This window comes from Telmatherina bonti, assembly GCF_933228915.1.
Source record: "Telmatherina bonti genome assembly, chromosome: 15".
Lineage (NCBI taxonomy): Eukaryota > Metazoa > Chordata > Actinopteri > Atheriniformes > Telmatherinidae > Telmatherina > Telmatherina bonti.
The window spans coordinates 8,489,372-8,508,833 of record NC_136613.1 but is presented as its reverse complement, the minus strand read 5'-3'; the positions used below and the strand labels follow the sequence as shown (position 1 = coordinate 8,508,833).

Here is a 19,462-nt window from a genome sequence, read left to right as displayed (position 1 = left end):
TTCCCAGCCCCCGCTTAAAAGCAGAATAAAGTAAAGGTGAACTAAAGTGTTGTCCATGTAAATCTCAGTTCAGAATGACTATTTCCATGTAAACTCGAGGGAGAATACAATTAATTCTGAATTAAAATAAAACAAGTAACCATAGCTTTTGCCTCTTTAACTGATGTGTATTTGACGTGTGAACAACCATTAAAGTCAGGCAGTATAGACACTGGTAGCTAACAAGCCGTTACGCAAGATGAGCCGATTGGTTTGAACTCTTAAACACCAAGTCGCCATGTGAAGTCTTTAAAGAGAGCTAAAAGGCTTGAAAATATAAAGAAATGTGACAACTCAAAATTTGCTGACCATTCCTCTCTACTGTGCTTCAGTCCTGGAAGTGTTGGGAGTTTCCCTGCTGCAACACACCTGACATGCATCAGACTACATCAGCAGACTAGTACACAGCTTGAAATGAAATTCTACACCAGTTTGCCCATTACTCAATGATTCAGGTGTGTTGCAGCATGAAAGCTCTGAACACTTGCAGGACTGCAAGTGACTGCTTTCATTCACATACAGGATTGGAACCATGATCACTGCAGAGCACATAGCAGAGTACATCCTGGCAAAGTTTCCATCTGCAGGTTTGGTTTGAATAAATCTTGATAATAAATCCTACCTGCATCTATGTCTCCCGCTTCAGTATTCTGCAGCAGTCCCACATTCACCGATTTGGGGAAAAAAAACAAAACAAAAAACCTAAAACAAAATAATATTTAAACACGCATCCACCACCTAGCAGAGCATTCGACACAATGTGTAAAGACTTAAACGACAGTGGCAATGTGCAATGATACGTTTGGCAAGAACACAATATAAACTGTGACTTTTACAAAGAATACATCTACATTTAAATCCTCTTTTGTTTCCTGCCATAATAATCAGCCTTTATACTGCATATCGTATTAGCTACAATATTATCCTCTTGTCATTAAAATCTCTGTAACCTAAACAGTCATATACACTTATTCACATAGATTTTCACAAAATACAAATATAGATTTATTCACGATATCTTTAATTTCCCTTCCTAATGCGCATCTGCTTCATTGATCCCTCTTTGTGTTCTTCTCCACAGAAAACACAGAGGCTGCTTGAGGTTTTTCTTCCATTTTTTGGCAGCTCGTCTGAGTGCCTAGAGTCCAGGTTTGCCAGGCTCTCCTTCCCTGACACCATTGTCTGATTAGGTGGCAGAAAATCCAGTCTAATCCCCACTGAGCCAACCAAAGGAGCAGTATAATGGGAGGTAGAAGCCACCTGGTCGATGCCAAGAAGCTGGCCAGATAAAAACGGTTGGTTGGCTGACAACACCTTAGTATTGATGGAAAATGAAATTGTATGAAGAATCTGTGGTCTTTTGTACTTGTATTGTCTAGAAGTAGGTAAATCCTGTCTCTTTTTGTTTTGGCCAGGTCTCTAGCTGTGTCTTGTCTCATGGACAGTCCATTTTTCCTCCCACCTTTGCTTTGACTAGAAGCTGTATAACAATATGTGAAATAAAATGGGGCTTGAAGGCTTTGAAAGGACGATTACACCAAAACTTGGGATTTTAATCCTTGAGAAAGAATTTGTTGACAGGTTTTGGTGTAAAACAACAAACATTTTGAAATGAAGTTAATCCAGCCACTCCGCGTGATGCTAAAAATGGAGAGGATCAAATCATGACAGTCGCATGTGTAAAATCTGGACTGGGAGGCACTTTGTCTTTGGTACTTTAAACATCAACCCTCCCTCCTCAAAAAAACCCCAAAACATTGTGACCACATAGATAAAATGTGAAAGTGTTATATGAGCCATGGTTTGCCTGGATTTGACCTTTCCACCAGCATTTTCATGTTTTCATACACAGCTCTCGTCCTTGTCTCCTTGGCTTTGACTATGTCTACAATGCCCCATTTCCTTTCCAGGTACTGGGAATTCCTTCACTTCGCTATCACAGTGTGGCGCTCCGTTCCGTAACTTCTTCACTTCGCCCAGTGGTAACTGGGTGGAGTTGTAAGCCAGTGGGGGAATGGTGTTAACCAGTATGAGCTGAAGAGGTTTCTTCTCTGGTTGATAGTGGCAGCGAATGTAGCGCTGGAAGGCTGCACGGTATGTTTTATTGAACAGTGTGTAAACCAGCGGATTCACTGCAGAAGACAGGTATCCAACCCAGACAAAAATGTTCAGCAGACCTTCCATGACTTCTGCATCACACACAGCTGGGTTGCAAACCACCACTAACACATTGGTGATAAAAAACGGGCACCACATGACCACAAAGAGAAAAAACACAACCCCGAGGACCTTGGATGCCTTCTGCTCATTACTGATGGACTGCATGGTGCGGCGCCCGAACAATGATCCAGAAACACTCCCACGAGCGCCCAGACCACTGCTGCTTCCTCTACCGCCAACCTCCCGGCTGATGGAGCGCCTGAAGAGTTTTTCGGAGGACAAGGAGGTCTGCGGCAAAAAGCTCAAGGTAAAGGTGGTGCTCCATTTGGGCCTGGGGACCAGCTGATCCAGGCAGAGTGTGGCTTCGTTCTGCAGGGCGCTAATTGTCAGGAAGTAGGTGACAATCATGATGGTGAGAGGGATGAAGAAGGCCACAAAGGACCCCACCAGTACAAAGTTGTCATCTGCAAGCAAGCAGCTGTCCTTTTTAAAGACCTTGGAGTGGTCTCTGAGCCCCAACACAGGAATTGGCATTGAGATCCCTGGGAAAGGAAAGGAAGAGAAATCAGTGGAATATGTCAGACAGAGTGATTTGTGGACTACTAGGAATTTAAAAAAAAAAAAAAAAAAAAAAGGAATATTTGACTTCATGCAAACTTGAGTCATGATGACAAGCAATGTGATTAAAATTAATTCCTGATCTGAAATGACAAAGTACAAGTTATTCAAATAGCAACATTTTTGGGAGCAAGATTATCAACATTTCTAAAAAGCTGTAAAAAATGCCAAAAAAAATAAAAGATCAAATGCGTTTGCACATCTGCACCACATGTGGTGAATTAAGTAGGAACACTTGATTTCAATTCAGCTTTGTTTGTACATTATCAATTCACAGCAGTCATCTCAAGGCACCTTGCAGACATTATCAATGCACGCCAGTTCACTGTGATCCATTAAAACCAGTCCACATGAGTCTGATTTATTACTGTCTTCATACAAGCCAATTCATAGTAGCATCCAAAGAGTAATAGCATGCAAATCAAAAGCTGTGGACCTCCTGCTCCACCCCGCTGAAAACATGCTTAGTTCTATGCTTTCTAAAGTAAAATTGCCATAATTAATAATAACTCTGGTTGAGTCCTGTCTGTCCCTTTAAGCCAAAGTTAAATGAACAATACAACTTTATTATTTCTTTTTTAAAAACAAAAAACCTCCAAAAAACTTTGGAACAAATAATTAATCACAGTGTCTCTAATTGGTCAAAGCCTCTGGACCCCTGTGCTCTTGCGGCTTCCGGACCTCCAGTTGGGAACCACTGCCCTTGGATATCAATTCCTCACATTATGCAAACACTTCAATTTGTTTCTGCTCTTATTTGTTTGTTAGAGAGTGTATTTTATTGTAGGGTTGAGTTGTGATAGGTGGGACTCCATTGTCCACTTAGCTTGTGTCTGAGAGAATTATTAGGTGTGTGTGAGGCGGGTGTGTGCTTTGATCTGTTAGAGGTGAACTTTGGGTTTGTAAATCTTATGTTTATGAGGCAGAACCAAATTGTAGTGTTAATCATGCCTTTGTGATGCTGTTATGTATGAAAAGAGCTTTATAAATAAAGTGTGATTTGATTTGACTGTTTTTAACATCAATCAGTTGTTAAAAAATTTATCCCATATAATGGCCGAATCAACTTTCTCTTCAAATAACCCAATTACAGTTTCTCTGGAAGAAATGAATAGATTATTATTTGATCAGAAGTTATTGCTCCATTATTTGATCAGAAGTTATTGCTCCAGACTCGGCCAGTAGCTCAACTGACATCGTTCAACATTTTCACCTGACAGGGAAAGCCATTTGATACTATTTGTTCATATTTACCGTGTCAAATTTTCCATCATGTCTTGTGTTAAAACTTGATTTTTTCATTTGTCTGTCTGACCACCACCTCTCCTCTGCGGGTTGAACATGGCAGCGGTCGAGCTGTGGGAACATCAGCAGCTCAGTTTGTCCTCCGTCTTCCAATTTATCACTTACAATTTCATATCTGTGTTGTTTTTCTCCTAAGTAAAGCCTGTGTTGAATTGTGTGTCATGGCGGTGATGAAAACCTCCACCTATAATTTGGTATCGTCTACTGAAATTCCAGTTTTTGATGATGTCCCAGTGTTTTTTATGGCTTCCTGTTTTTTTTATGGCCTCAGCAGCCTGATGTTCCAGTAAAACTAATCATAGAACAATGTCTGCTAAAGGTTTTGGATGAGTTTCTGTCAAAGGAGATAAATGCTGAATGTGCATGTAGGAGGAGGAGGAGGAGGAGGAGGAGGAGGAGGAGGAGGAAATCTGGATGGTTTGACTGGAAAAGGCTGAAACAATTCAACTTTAAATCCAACATCCATGTCATGGTTTGGAGTTTTTAATGTTGTCTTTTGTTCTTGTTTCTTGTTTTATTTTGTAGTTTTTCCTGTTAGCTTCCTTGTGTGTCCTGTTCATTAGCACACCTGGTTTGATTAATTCATTCCACCTGTTCCTCATCACTTCCTCTGTGTGTTTATAGTCTTTTGGTTTTCCGTTTCCTTTGTCAGATCATCTTGTTGTGTCTCTCCATCTAGCCTTCAGTTCAGTCTTTGTATCTTTACAGATAATTTGGGTTTAGACTCTGTTAGTCTGCATTTCATCTGCCTCCTGCTTCTTTGTCCTGCAAAAGTCCATCCCAATCTCCCTGAAGCGTTTCTGCCTCAACAGAAAGACACAAGAAAAATCAAATGAAAATATCTGGACATGAAGAAAACAGAAAAATAGACTGTAGTCAGCATGACGGCATACTTTGGGAACTTTGTGGGACATAAAACTGATGCAGGGTGGAAAGACACTTTTTTATCGTTCACTTTAAAAAATCAACCTTCCAGCAGTTACAGAAGCAAACCCTTCATTGCACCATTTTGTTTACATTTTCACAGCCTAACATTATTATCCACATCGCTAAATTCAGTTTGCAGGTCTTTATTGCTGTTGTGCATCCTTGTGATTGTTCTCAAATCTGACACTTGTGTCGAGTTTGGGTCTCATTGTGGTTGGTTTGCTGCTCATTAGCTGTTTATATTCCTGTAATTAGCTGTCTAGTTATTTTCCAACTCTATTTATGTTGTGTAGATGTCATCATCACACAACTTAGAAACATGTGAGACAGAACATCTCCTAAATCTTTGTGTACTTCTCTGCATTAATGCTGCTGTTACAGGAGTGTAAGGAGGGAAACATCATACAGACACAAAGTTTGCGTTTTGGACTTGTTACTGATAACATCCTGGTCCAGAAGTATGTCCATACAATCAGCTTTTCCAACAAAGATAACAATTTATCTCTCCACCATAACCATTTCCACTGCAGGATGGTCCTGCATACCATACCTCCGATACGTTTGGACACAAGCTATCATTAAAAAACTGCTGTCTGCTCTCCATCCAGATTAGATGTATTTTGCTGACGTGTCAAATAAGTTCAAGTATCCATCATACGGAGCTGGAGAAATCCAGAGTTTGTTTCCTTAGTGTTCTTCCTCTCCGTCTCCCTCATGGCAAAACCCTTTGCTTTAAAATCTTTGAACAACAAACACAAGTCGGCCTTGAGGAACATGATAGAAATGGAAGAGAAGACATAAGAGGATCAAGTGGAAAAAAGGGGAGACAGAAAGGCTTTTGTAGGACTTCCTCATTTTAAAGGCAGAAATTGATCCCCACCTTTGGAAATCATTCATTTATTCATTTTCTAACCAGGTTAGTCCAGTTAAGGGTTGCAGAGAAGCTGCTGGCTAGCCAAGCTATCATCAGGCGAGAGGTGGAGTACACCCTGGACAGGTCGCCAGCCAAATGCAGGTGAAATATACAGGAATAATTTCTTCTCCCTATGACTGAAAATGACATTTATAGAAAATTGGAAGTATGGTTTTTCTCTAAATATACTTTGAGAAAAAGACAAGAATTCTTACTTGTACTTGGTACTTGTTCTTGGTGCACCGGAACAGCACACAGAGAGAAACTTCAACACATTTAGTGTTTTGGAATTTTTTTTTAATGTTTCCCCATTAAATATTGGGTCAGTTTAGTGTTATGACTCTGAGCCACTGCTACTGGTATATAGCCCGGATACCTTCTTTTCTTATGTAAATCCCAGTGGTTCAACAGCTGGCTGGAATTGATAGCGTGTTCCAGTTGTCTCTTAATTCCAAGAGCCTGAGAGAAGGAGACGTCATTAACAGGCAAAAACCAGCTCAGAAAAATGGATGCCTCCACAATGCCACTCTTTATATATCTGTGGCAACGCTGCATACAATGAGAGAATCCCAAACACATTGGAAGAATGTGCACCATCAGAACACCTGCTAATTTTACTGACAGCTGATAAATATTATATTTACACCGTATTTCATGAATAGTCCCATGCAAAAACTATCAGAAAGAAAGTGAATGAATGAATGCAAAAAAGCCCTGCAGGAGGTGTTAAGTGCGGCCATCTTGAGATCTCAGGATTCTCTATAAGTTATGAGCTCTCCGTTATGAAAAACGAGGTCCCTTCCTAATTTCTGGCAAAAATTCCTTTGGAAAACAATCTCATAAAACAGCTGGAATATATTATAACATCCTGGCCGTCTTAACCAAAGGCCCCCTTGCCTCAACTGCCCTCTGACAACCGATTGGCCTTGAAGACCGGAAACTGGCCAATGGCAGCAATCGCTGCCATGTCACTGATGATCAGATGCAGTAGTGTCTCACTGTGGCAGTTCAGGTTGTTTAATTTTGCATTTACCTAATTTACTGATTTGCGGTTTGAATGTTTAGTTTGGCCCTGTGATGAAGTGGCGAGCCATCCAGGATGCACTCTGCCTCTCGCCCAAAGACTGATGGGAGAGGCTCAGCTTCCCTGCGACCCCTAATTGGACTAAGTGGTTTGGATAATGAATGAATGAATAGATAAATTTGTTTAGTTTGGCTCAGATGTTAACAGGAGACACCTTTATTTGGATATGAGACCAGGCTTCAGTCTTGTTCGACATGTTTTCACTCACTCTTGTCTTCTGTTTAGACGTGCTACTCTGTCTTTCACTTTCCATAAGCCATATCTTAGTTATTTGTTTTCCTGGGTTATCGTTTTTTCAAACCTTAATTTTTTGTGTTTTATTGTAAACTAATAAAGCAAATTGCTTTAACTGTCTGTCGTTGTTGTTGCACACTGCTTTCCACCGCTACTTAAAACCAACAAATGCTACTTTGTAATTAGTTATAAATCATCGTACTATTTGAAAATATTTTCACATTTTTTTTGGAAGGGTAGTTGGATAAAACATCACAACTAAATAATTTCTTAAAAGAAAAAAAGAACAACAGAAATGAAATGTGGCTATTATGTTTCCATTGACAAACCATTGTCTCAAAAGTATCTCTTGTTTAGTTTGCTTTGTTTTGATTACCGAAAAAAAAAAGGTATTTAAGAAAAATAAAATGTAGCGATGGGATGATGAATGAAGTCTTATGAAGCTTTTCAGACCTTTAACCAATAGTTTAATAAAAAATAGAAAAATAAATTAAGCTTCGAATCCTCAGAGACAGACCGTACCGGTGACATCTAGTGGCCAGCTGCAGTTACAGCAGCCACAAACGTCAAAACCAGTTCCACAATTTAGTTTATTCTCCTTACAGCACAAAAGCCATAAATTCAACCTTGAACAGTCGTGGCTTCATAAAAATCATTGTCCAATTATAAAACGTCACATTTTTAAATGTCAGTTTACTAATAAAATGTGCAAATGTGGTGCCCTGTCACTACATATATTTACTTTGATATGACGGGTTTGTGCCGTGAGGTGAGACGACAGGTATTGCAATGTCCGTGTTTTGGAGGTCTGAGCCTAATATTACAGGCTATGATCTTAACAAGTGGTACACTGAGCGGCCATATTTTTAAGAATTTACTTAAACATTACAATTTTACATTAAACCATTCAATACATTTTTGCAACCAAAATAATCCCATACATGGGATTATTTTCATTCTTTTCTCCATCATCATAGTTTTCCTAAAGTTTCTTGCAATGAATAAAACACCAGTAAAGATTTGAGTCAGTAATTGCATTTGTGGAGTTACACTGGTATCCATAAAGCCGCCACACAGGTCACATGATCACAGAGATGCAGTAGAAGTCTTAACAATGATTCAGACTATTCTGCTTCAACAGACGGAAACAGGCTTCAGAGTCTCAGCGTGAAATGTAAAAGGAAAAACTATCCCGTCAAACTGGAAGTTTTCTACTCTAAAAGTTCCTCGTGTGGACGGCAGTTTTCAGCAAAATGGACAGGAAGACATTTTTAACCTCATATCAGCAATAATCCAAGTTTTTCTAAAGATTCATCATAATGATTACATGAAACTGCATATTATGATCATTAAAGGCATCCCTGTGTGGAAAGCTAATTATAGAGAGCTGTTGCACCGCGATATGTTCCTGCTACAAAGCAAGAACAATTATGATTCATTGATTACTTACAATAAGTTACATTTAGTAAATAATCATCTGTAATTTGCACTGATGAAAACGGGTCTCCACAGTTGTTTCAGGAAAACAAACTTGTAAGAGAGAAAAAAAAAAAAACAGAGCTGGAAGTTTGACAAAGAGATGAAGGTGACAGGAGTGATTCATCTCTAAGATTCACACCTGAGCTGCAACTAAAAAACTGCAGTTCAGAGGCGACACCTCGTACCTCCTGCAACCTCCTGCAGATGTCCACCTTGCCGTGCGATTTCAAACGCCTCTTTTCATGCTCACATCGTGTGTTTCACAAAACGTGGCTGTCCTGCATTAACTGTGACGACCTGGTTTAATTAACTACAGAATGAATCGTTCGTATCCGCTGTCAGTGCAGGAATTTGTGATCAGAGAATTTGGGTTTATTAGAGCAGAGATGCAGAAATGGATTTATTCTAATCCTGTTATGGATGTCATGGAAAGCAAAATGACCAAATTAATCATAATTTATTCAGCACTGATGCGTGAAATGTGCCTGCAAAGAAACATCGAAGTGAAACATCCTCATCAGAACATCTATCATCTCAATGATTGGTTGTTCGTGGTTGTATTTAGCTTTGACAAATTACACACATCTAACCCATTTTAAAGTGTTTTCCTGTCTTTATGACCTTTTTACACACAACGCTTTAAGACTCAAACCACAAATAAAATGACACATAGTTCCATCTCTTTCCTTATTAAATGCCAAGCCTCAGCGGTTTGTTGTGTCTGCCAGGATGGGTGCGTAATACGGAGGTCTGTTCACAACACACACCAGCTTTGGTTGGATTAAAACATTCAAATCCTGCTTTAAAACTGTGTTGGTGACCAGAACCAAAAAGACACTTTGGATCACAAGTGGTTTTAATATTCAGCCGGCAACTCCTGTTTTGGTAACGGTTTAGCCAGGACGTCTTTGTTTTCCAGTGTCAGCTGGCAGCATGTGCATCGTTTTCCTGTAAAATCCATTTTAATGCAGACTTGTGACTCTGCTTCAGTAAATAATGTTGGTGCTGACACAGATCTAAGCAACGTATGTTTCTGCAAAGCACTTTTGTTGCCTGGTTTTACTCCCTTTTGCCTTCAGAACTGTCCTAATTCTGGCTGTATGGATTTAAACAGGGTGTTTGAAACAATCCTGAGATTTTGCTCCATATTGAAAAGTTAGCATCATCAGACAGTTGCTGCAGATTAGTTGGCTGTACATCTGTGATGATGGTGCTCCACTGAACTGAGATCTGGTGACTGTGGAGGCTGCTAAAGTAAAGCAGAGATAAAAAACTTTCTCTGTGAACCTCATAGATGGTTCTGTATGAAAATCCCAGATGATCAGCAGTTTCTGATATACTCAACAGCCGTTCAAAGTCACTTAAATCACGTTTCTTCCTCCATCTAATGCTCAGTTTGTACTTTAGTTGTATAGTTGAGCGCTGAGTTGCTGCCATGCGATTGGCTGATTAAATATTTGTCTTAACAAGCAAATAAATGAGTTAACATCCTTATTGCATACCTTTTTCAATTATACAAATTTAATTTTTAAATGAATTTTTATATATTTTGTACATCTAACAATGATATTTATTTTATTTTTTATCCCCTCTTGCTTTTGGTCCATTTGGGTTAAAAAATTCCCAACTTGATCTTTTGGAAAGGATTATAACTATCTCATAGGTGTAAAATATTAACAACACAATATCAAAATGCAAAGCAGCAACTGTTCTCTTCCATGAATCTTGGTTTTAGTGTGAAATGGCTCCATCTAGACAGTCACAGCCCGACCTCAGGACAGAAACAGCTGCATATCTCCACCATAGCAGAAGTTGCCAACTTAAAGCATTTAACATGTTTCCAATCTCCAGAACATTCACATTTTTCACCAGCTCATCAATGTCCACGTATCCAATGTGATGCTGATGCTCATTGTGATTATTAATTAATTATTGACCCTTTGGGACACTGTATGGGGGTCGGTGGCTCAAAACTGACCCTGTGTACTGTTTTTTTCTATTGTTTGTAATTTTCTCAATAAAGTAAAGCATAAAATGTTAAAGGTAAACATTAGCCCTTTAAATCCGACTAAATAACAGAAAGTGACATATGCATCATTCAAAGGACCAAAATCCCGCAGTCATTCTTCATACTGACATATTTTCAGCCTGAAAGCTGAGAAGTGAAGGATATTACAGAGTTGTCTGTGTGGGGAGGGGGAGTGTGAGCAGAGCAGCACTTTCTGTTTCTGGTAATGCTGCCAGAAATAAAGACGTAAGGGACACAGTTAAGTCTACATGTTAGACACATGGTTAGATAATTACAAAAATCTGAATGTTACAGCGTATACTTTTATATTAATGTGCCATCTTGTCACAACAGAACGGTCTTAAAACGTTCCCATTTCAGAAGAAAAAAAAACATAGGTCAAAGTTTGACAAAGAGATGAAGATGACAGGAGAGATTAATCTCTGAGATTCACACCTGATCTGCAACTGAAAACTACAGTTCAGAGGCGACACCTCGTACCTTCTACAACCTTCTGCAGATGTCCACCTTGCTGTGCGATTTCAAACTCCTCTTTCATCCTCACATTGTTCGTTTCTCAGAATATGATCTGTCCTGGATTAACTGTGACAACCTGGTTTAATTAACCACAAAATGAATCGTTCGTATCCGCTGTCAGTGCAGGAATTTGTGTTTATTACAGCAGAGTTGCAGAAATGGATTCATTTAAGTTATGACTGTTTCTGACATTATATTGAACAATTTAATGGAAAAAAAATCCTACATTATACCTCAAACATATTCAGTTCAGTTCATGGTCTACATTAATCAAACATTATATCCACTTTGTGCACTATGCTGACAGAGGCTCCACTTGCCAACAGGCAAACCAGGCCAATGCTTGAGGCCCCCAGGCAGAAAAAGGGGCCCTTCAGGCTAAACAGCTTGAATCACCACTGTGCAGTGACAATGTAGAGAGTTTGGATTGACAGTAGTCAGCCAGCACAGAACTCCTTAAAGACACACTACTAAACTTTCTGACGTTAAAACTTGGTGTTCCAGACTCAGTGACATCTGTTATACATATTTCTGGAGCCTCCGCCACTGCCCAGCAGCATCCTGAGGCTGAGAAACTGCAGTACAAAACTTTGTCTTCAGTAAAGCTGTGTGACGTTCCAGCTGACTTTCGCTTTGTGCACCTCGTCGCTAGCCAGCCAACACAAACACAGCGGCAGCTTTGAGCAGCCATCATGGCTGATTCAGGTAAGAAATGAAGAGGACATTATTAGAGGAAGTGAGAAAGGGACAGATTAGGGGAGAAGATAAGGAGATAAGACTGTCTGTTACTGGCACAGGTCTCAGAGAACAGGGAGGATGCGAGATGGATGCCAGATTTGCTGCTCTATAGTGCCATCCACGCCTTTACTCTTGCAGCTAGTAGTGCCGTGTGTCTGACATAAATTAACAAATGACAGCTGGTTTATCAGAATAAAGAGAGGTTATCTGTCTGGCAGAAGGCTAAAAGGACGGGAAGAGCAAAACTGTTGTTTCAGTTATGTCCTCATTTAACTGAGGGAAGTTCTGGGACATCCAATCTTTAATTAGAACAGTGCATTTGATCAGACTTCAGATCAGACTATAGTCACCTGGTGAGATGGTTATGTAGATTTGTGTGTCGTCAGCGTAACTATTGTGACGTATTTGGTTGTCTTTAATCATTTGAGAGTGTGGGAGCATGAAGATGTTGAACAGCAGTTGCCCAAAAATGGAGCCTTGAGGAACGCCACAGTTTGTTTAAGTTTGCTTAGAATTGACAGTTACCTATAGACATAAAGTAGTCCCTGTCTTTTATATTCCACTAATCCAGGGGTGCCCAAGTCCAGTCCTCGAGATCTACCATCCTGCAGCCTTTAGATGCAACCCCTGTCCAGCACAGCTGAGTCAAATAGCTGAATTCCTCTTCTGCATGTCCTTCAGCTCTGCAGAGGCCTGCTAACGAGCCACTTATTAGATTCAGGTTTGTTGGAGAAGGGTTGCACCTAAAAACAACAGGATGATAAATCTGGAGGACCGGACTTGGGCACCCCTGGGCTAATCACAGTGCCAAAGGTAATAAATTATGCCGTCAATGACATTTGCTGCAATTAAGTAAACATAAAAATAATTTTTTTTTACATAATTTGTATAATTGAATAATAAAAAAAGCTTCTGATGGTGTGTTTTTTAGAAATAAAATAAAAATGTGTGATAGTTAAAGTGCATTACAGAAGTGCAGTGAAAGGTTTAATGTGTGCTGTGAGCAACATGTGCAAAGATGTGCATTAACATTTCAGTTTGGATTATGTTATAAAGATTTTTTACACGCACATCATCAACATGCATGCGTTCATGCTTCCCAGTGTGAGCATGAACACCCCCTCTCCTCCTCTGTACAGCAATTTGTACCTTATGTTTGGTCCAATTAAATCAGAGCGTAGCTACAATTCCCTGCAGGCACATTAACAGACATGACTTGATACCAACCATAACACTCCCACGAGGACTTTTTCCTCTTCCTGACAAACCAGAGGAGAAAACCAGGGAATAAGGATGAAACAGGAACTCAGCTGAGTAAACTCTGAAGGATCTTATGAGGCTTGTTGATGGCCTTGTAGCACTGAGGCGTGTGCAGCTCGCTCCAGCACAGCCTGAGGGTTTGACCTGCTGCCTGCCAGACTGACATCAGATTGTTCATCTCGTACTCCTGCTGACCCTCTGTAGCTTCCGCTCAGTTTCTCTTTACTTTCCTTTTTCATGTGTAATAAGTGGGACCAAATCACGAGCCAGACTCTTTTCCTTTGTCGTTTATATATATATATGTATATATATATGTATGTATATATAATATATATATATATATATATATATATATATATATATATGTATGTATGTGTATGTATATATATATATATATATATATATATATATATATATATATATATATATATATATATGTATGTATGTGTATGTATATATATATATATATATGTATGTATATATATATATATATATATATATATATATATATATATATATATATATATATGTAAATGTGTATATGTGTATGTGTATCAAATCACTATATATGATCTGTAAATCTATTTACTGGTGTGTTTAACATTTCGTTTCTGTTGACTATGATAAATTTAGTCTCTGCTGCTTCCAAAAATGAAGCTTTGATAAATTATATAGACAGTATAGTAATCAATACACATTATTGGGCAATACTGAGGGAAAATTGGGAGGAAAATTGATGTATTTACTCTGTCTCCCACCAGAACCCATTAAAATGGACTGACGGCGCTGAGCTGTTTGGAACTATTGAGAGCTACATGAATCACGTGACTGCGTGTCGACGAGTTCAAAGAGTGCCGTAACTCTCTTTCTTTTTTTCTTTTTTTTTGTTTCGTCCAGCATTTAAGCAAGCAGACTGATGTTCTGGATGCTGTGTTCTGCTGAGCAAATTTATTTTGCCAAGGGGAACTTTTATAGATGTAATGATCCCCTTGTATTTCTTGATTCTTATTTTATTTTCCTATTTGTTTTGGACAATAGTTTGTATTACAGAGTTTATGCTGCTGGACCTGACCGGAAAGGATAGAAAAGGGGCAGAAAGAGAACAGAAAAGAGAACATAGAAAACAAAAGAAAGAGATCAATGGATACACGTATATGCACATACACACCCACCTACATATATATGTATATACACTCGCACACACACATACATATATATATATATGTATATATATAATATACATAAATACATATATATATATATATATAGAATTTATATAATACACATAATATATATATACATATATATATATATATATATATATATATATATATATATATATATATATATATATATATATATATAATGTATATAATTATACACATACATACATACATATACACACATACATACACATACACATATATACATACCCATGCGTACACACACATATACACATACATACATATAGACACACACACATATACATACATACATACATATAGACATACACACACATACATACACACACACACACATATATATATATATATATATATATATACACACACACACATACCCACCCACACACATAAATATATACACCCACACAAGCCAACTCAAGAGTGAAACGTGTTCAGAGAAGAGTGATCATGCCAATGTGACCCTGCCCGCCTAGGTCCAGACGCAGGCCAGGAGAACCCAGAGACCCGGGTAACCAACAGTCACCCCCAGGCACAGACCCCAACCGCTCCACTCCGGAGCCAGCCATGCATCCGCCCAGGAGTGGCGAAGGAGGTCCCCAACCAGAGTCCCCCGCAGTCAGGGGGAACAGGCCCAAGCAGGCCCAGGCCGGCAAGGGCCGATCCCGCCGGGCACCGGTCACCCAGGGCAGACAGAGCGCAGGCCCCAGGGCCCCAAGAGCCCGAGAGCAGCCCCCCGCCCCCGCAGGCAGAGGGCACAGCCCCCACCGATGGAGGACCAGGATCCCCAGACCGCCACCTAGCGGCAGCCAGGTCGAACCCCAGTGCACCAGCTGCGCTCCGTAACTCTCTTTCTAAATGGCACTGTGTTGTGCACGTTCACAAGAAGAAAGCCACGCCCACCTTCACTGCTCGGTATAACTACTCCTAGCAGTTGACCAATCAGATGCAGGCAGGACATAGGGCGGAGCTTTCTCGCTACGCTCATTTCTGGATGATCTGAGAGGATCAATACAAAATGAATGAAGGGGTTTGTGATTATTGTGTTGGTTATTTATTACCTTTCTGGACTTGTAAATTAAAATAAATTAGAATGAAATGTGCATCATAGAGACACTTTAAAGAACAAGTGATTTGATTTTGAAGGTGATCTGGATCCCCGCCTGGATCCAGGAATTTCTTAAAGGATTTCTACCTATGACTTGGTGGAGGTCTGCTTTTTAATGTGACAAAAAGTTCAAGTGTGACACCTAAACTAAATGAAAGTTGAAAAATGTTCCGCTCTCTATCATTTTAATGGCAACTAGAAGCATTCTGATTTTGTTACAATCTGCACCTTTAAGTGCAGATTTCTGTGTGATTCCAATCACCAGCGTGTCGCTCCTAATCATGGCTCATCACAGTTGGGGGTGCTTCTTAAAACGTTTGCTATAAATTCAATCATGTATCAAAATTACTTTTCTGTCGAAACAGTGATGATTGTAAAAAAAAAAAAAAAAAAAAAAAAAGAACAAAAAGAAAAAATAAACAGTGATTAGAAATGAATTAGTCTTTGTAGAGTGAATGCAAGCGGCTGCAGCTGTGGGCAGACGAGGCTTATTGGCAGGAAGGAGCTGAAGAAAACTGTGACTGGCTGGCACGACTTCACTTCCAGTAAAAGCGAGTTTACCTGAATTAAGCCACAAAGAGGAATGGCAGCGTGTGAATGATGCAGAGCAGCCAAACTGAACAAACAGCACAAACATTGCCTGATCTTTGATGAAGCCACCTCTAAATATTTTTGTTTTATTTAAAAAGTAAACTATTGTTATATGATTCAAAACAAATTTCTTTTTTGTGATTTGTTATGAGTACAATTTTCTTTTTATATTTCATCATGCAGCACAAAAAAACTGCCTTCATATTTATATTGAGAGCCAATCAAGGCCTTCGCAGGTGCAGTCAGAGTTGCCTGAGTCCGGAAAGAAACATGTAGTTTTGACCCCTAATTGAAACTGGTCATTTAGAATCTCATGAAAACACACATTTATTTCATTCATTTATTCATTATCCGAACCACTCAGTCCGATTAGGGCTGGAGCCTATACCAGTAATCAATGGACGAGAGGCAGGGTACACCCTGGACAGGTCGCCAGTCCATCACAAGGCCACACAACTATTTAAATGTGAGAAACTGGGTGTTTAATGTCTGTAGCATGAAACTCTACTGGTCCCAGTAAACTTCAGCAAAGTTTCCTTACTGGAAAAACTTAATGTTGATCTAAGAGAGAGACCCCCCCCCCCCCCCCTTCAGAGGAGCCTAAAAGAATAGCAGATATAGCTGATCGACAAAGAAACATGTAATAGTAAACCCAACCAATCCAAGTTTAAGTTTATGTTGATACAACAGGTCCATTACTGCTTCAATCACATAATCAAACTGTGAATGAATAGTTTTTATCATTTCTCATAGTCAGATGGGGGCAGGTGAGAAAAAATAGAGGGTGTGTGGAGGTGGGCATTTGGGGCAACAAGAGAAGGAAAGAAATAAAAGTGAAAGCAGACGTTGTTTCCTTCATTTTTCATGAAACAAAACAACCCCTTGTCCACTCAGTGTGTCTTCCCTAAACTATATCGAACACAAAACAAAGGCCCTAATTTATTTTTTCAGTGAGTTGTCAGTCTCACCTAATTCCTCCGATCTCCCCGGCGGGCCTGAAGTCTGTGTTTGCTTCCTGTTGCCTCCACTTCATTAGTTCTGTCATTCTGCAGTGCTAAGGCTGCTAACGTCTGACTCATTCTGCAGCTCAGAGCCTATTTAGAGCAGCTTTCCACTCACATCCAAAGCATGATATCATGGTGTTTACCCAAAATTCATAGAATCTTCCCAATACATTATTTATGATAACATTATTTCTTAATGATCCGGTTTATTTTTTAAGATGCATTTTGCTATTTTGAGCTTCACTTTAGCTTATTTTATACACGATGTGCAGTGCAGCAACAACTAGAGCATCTAATGCAAACATAAAACAGAATTTGATTCTGTTTTCTGTGTTGGATTGCCTAGTTTCATTTCCACGTCGTCTATCCTGGTTTGCATGCTTGAGCTTTCAAAACCAGCACAAGCAGACACACACATGAGACATAAAACAGCCTGGTAGGTAAAGCAACCTTAGACTGTTAAGCTTTGTTTCTGCCAGACATTCAGCTCATTCATCCATGCTATATTTGGATCTTTGGTACTGGTGTTTTAGAAAGACTCAGCAGACAAAACTAGGACTGTATTAGCTTCAGGTGGGGCAACATGTGAACACACTTATTTCCCTTCAGCTGAAAAACAAACTTCTTAATATTCCCACATTTCTATGCATTTCTTTGCTCTGTGTTTGCAACTGCTGCACCTTCTGAACCTGTTGGAATTAAAAACAGGAAAAATGCATGGACAGACTCAAACAATGGATGACAGTTTGTGGCAAAATCCTGTAACTTGCGTGGAAATTCGACACACAAATTCTACAATACTGCAGCAATAAAGTTGTCACGTATAAATATACTTTCAAACATTCCTCCAGAGCAAAAACACATTTTCATCAAACATAACAATAGAGTTGAATATATTTTTATAAAGGAACAAAATCCACTAGCTGAGTGGTTTCTCAGATAAAAGAATTATGTGTGTCCAGGTGGGCTCAGAGGGAGACCTGCAGGTTCTGTTCAGGAGGAGGATCGGCAGAAGTCTGAGTCGGTGGTTCACGGCTGACAGACCAACACCTGCACAAGCTTAAAGGGGTGCTATTATGGCATTTCTAGTTTTCTGAGCTTTCTACAGTGTTACAGTATGAATCCTCATCAGACATGTGAACGGCACTGTTTTTTTTATCACCTAAACGCATGTTTGACTTTGAGTTCCAGCACTCTCTCCGTTCGGTTTCCATAGCGACGAAAAACGCGTTGTTTTAGAGAGTTTTTTCTTCTTGGAAATCCTTGTGACGTCCCGGGGGATAAGGTTCGGTGATTGGTTACCTTCTACTGGTTAACAAGGGCATATACAAATACATCAGGCGGGTGGAAAACGTGGGATAAAGTTTATTTCCAACGATGGCTGGAGAGTTTACCAAAGAGAGACATCCTGCTGCATTCGTTGCTGTGGGTTGCTGTTTTCCACTTTGTTTTCAGGCTCTGATTCAGGTTCCAACATGTAGGGCTGTATGCTATGTGTTGACATTGTATTTTGTTTTTTTATAGAGTTCACATTAGCCTAATCCTTCTGTTTATGAGATGTTACAATGACGGCGAAAGCAGGTGCGGTGCGCGCTCCCGATGTAGTGCAGTGGCGGGAGGCGGGGCTTAATGCGGAAGAGTCTCAGTCCACTCGTTTTGCCCGCAGGCTGATCTGACAGCCTACGGAGAGGGTCGGTCTGAAGTAAATAAAGAGATTTGTGACAATAACTCAATCAATCCCAGTCCTTCTGGTCTCAGAAATAAAAATAAATTAGCCTGAAATGCACAGAATAGTTCCACTTTAAACTCTACAAAGCATCTTTTTGTCAAAACATGTTATGTATTTTTTGGTTATTTTGCATGTTTTGTTGTCATTTTTATTCCTCTCAATCATGAAGCTTAAATGTTTCTGCCATTGATTAATTTGAAGTCTTCTGGCTGAAAGCATGTTTACCTAAAATTCTCTAGATTTTCTCATCTTGATTAGCTGATTGTGAAAGCATTTCAGCAATCAGAGAGAAAACTTCTTCAGTGTCACCGGACGGAGAAATACGATGTATTCCTGCACATTATCAACAGAACTTTTTGTGCTGTTCTACATTTTCCTGCTGATTTCCTCCTGTGAGTGTAAATAACGATGATACAGAAGCAATGTGCGGCTGCAGGGCTCTGGACCACATTTCCTGCTCATCTAGGTGCATTGACATGAACGAGCTCGGCAGGCAGAAGCTAATTATCAGCGGCTGATTGTTCCC

At 39.6% G+C, this 19,462-nt stretch overlaps 1 protein-coding gene across 1 annotated transcript in view; it reads right to left on the bottom strand.

The window, feature by feature from the left end:
- Nucleotides 1–1,881: 1,881 nt before the first annotated feature.
- The window catches only part of htr2aa (5-hydroxytryptamine (serotonin) receptor 2A-a), a gene marked incomplete at both ends in the record, with an annotated part of 98,967 nt that continues 81,386 nt past the window's right edge, over nucleotides 1,882–19,462 (bottom strand). Inside the window, one exon of the mRNA XM_079254313.1 lies at nucleotides 1,882–2,741. Within this exon, the coding sequence (XP_079110439.1) occupies nucleotides 1,882–2,741 (860 nt within the window). The remainder of the gene's footprint in view (nucleotides 2,742–19,462) is intronic.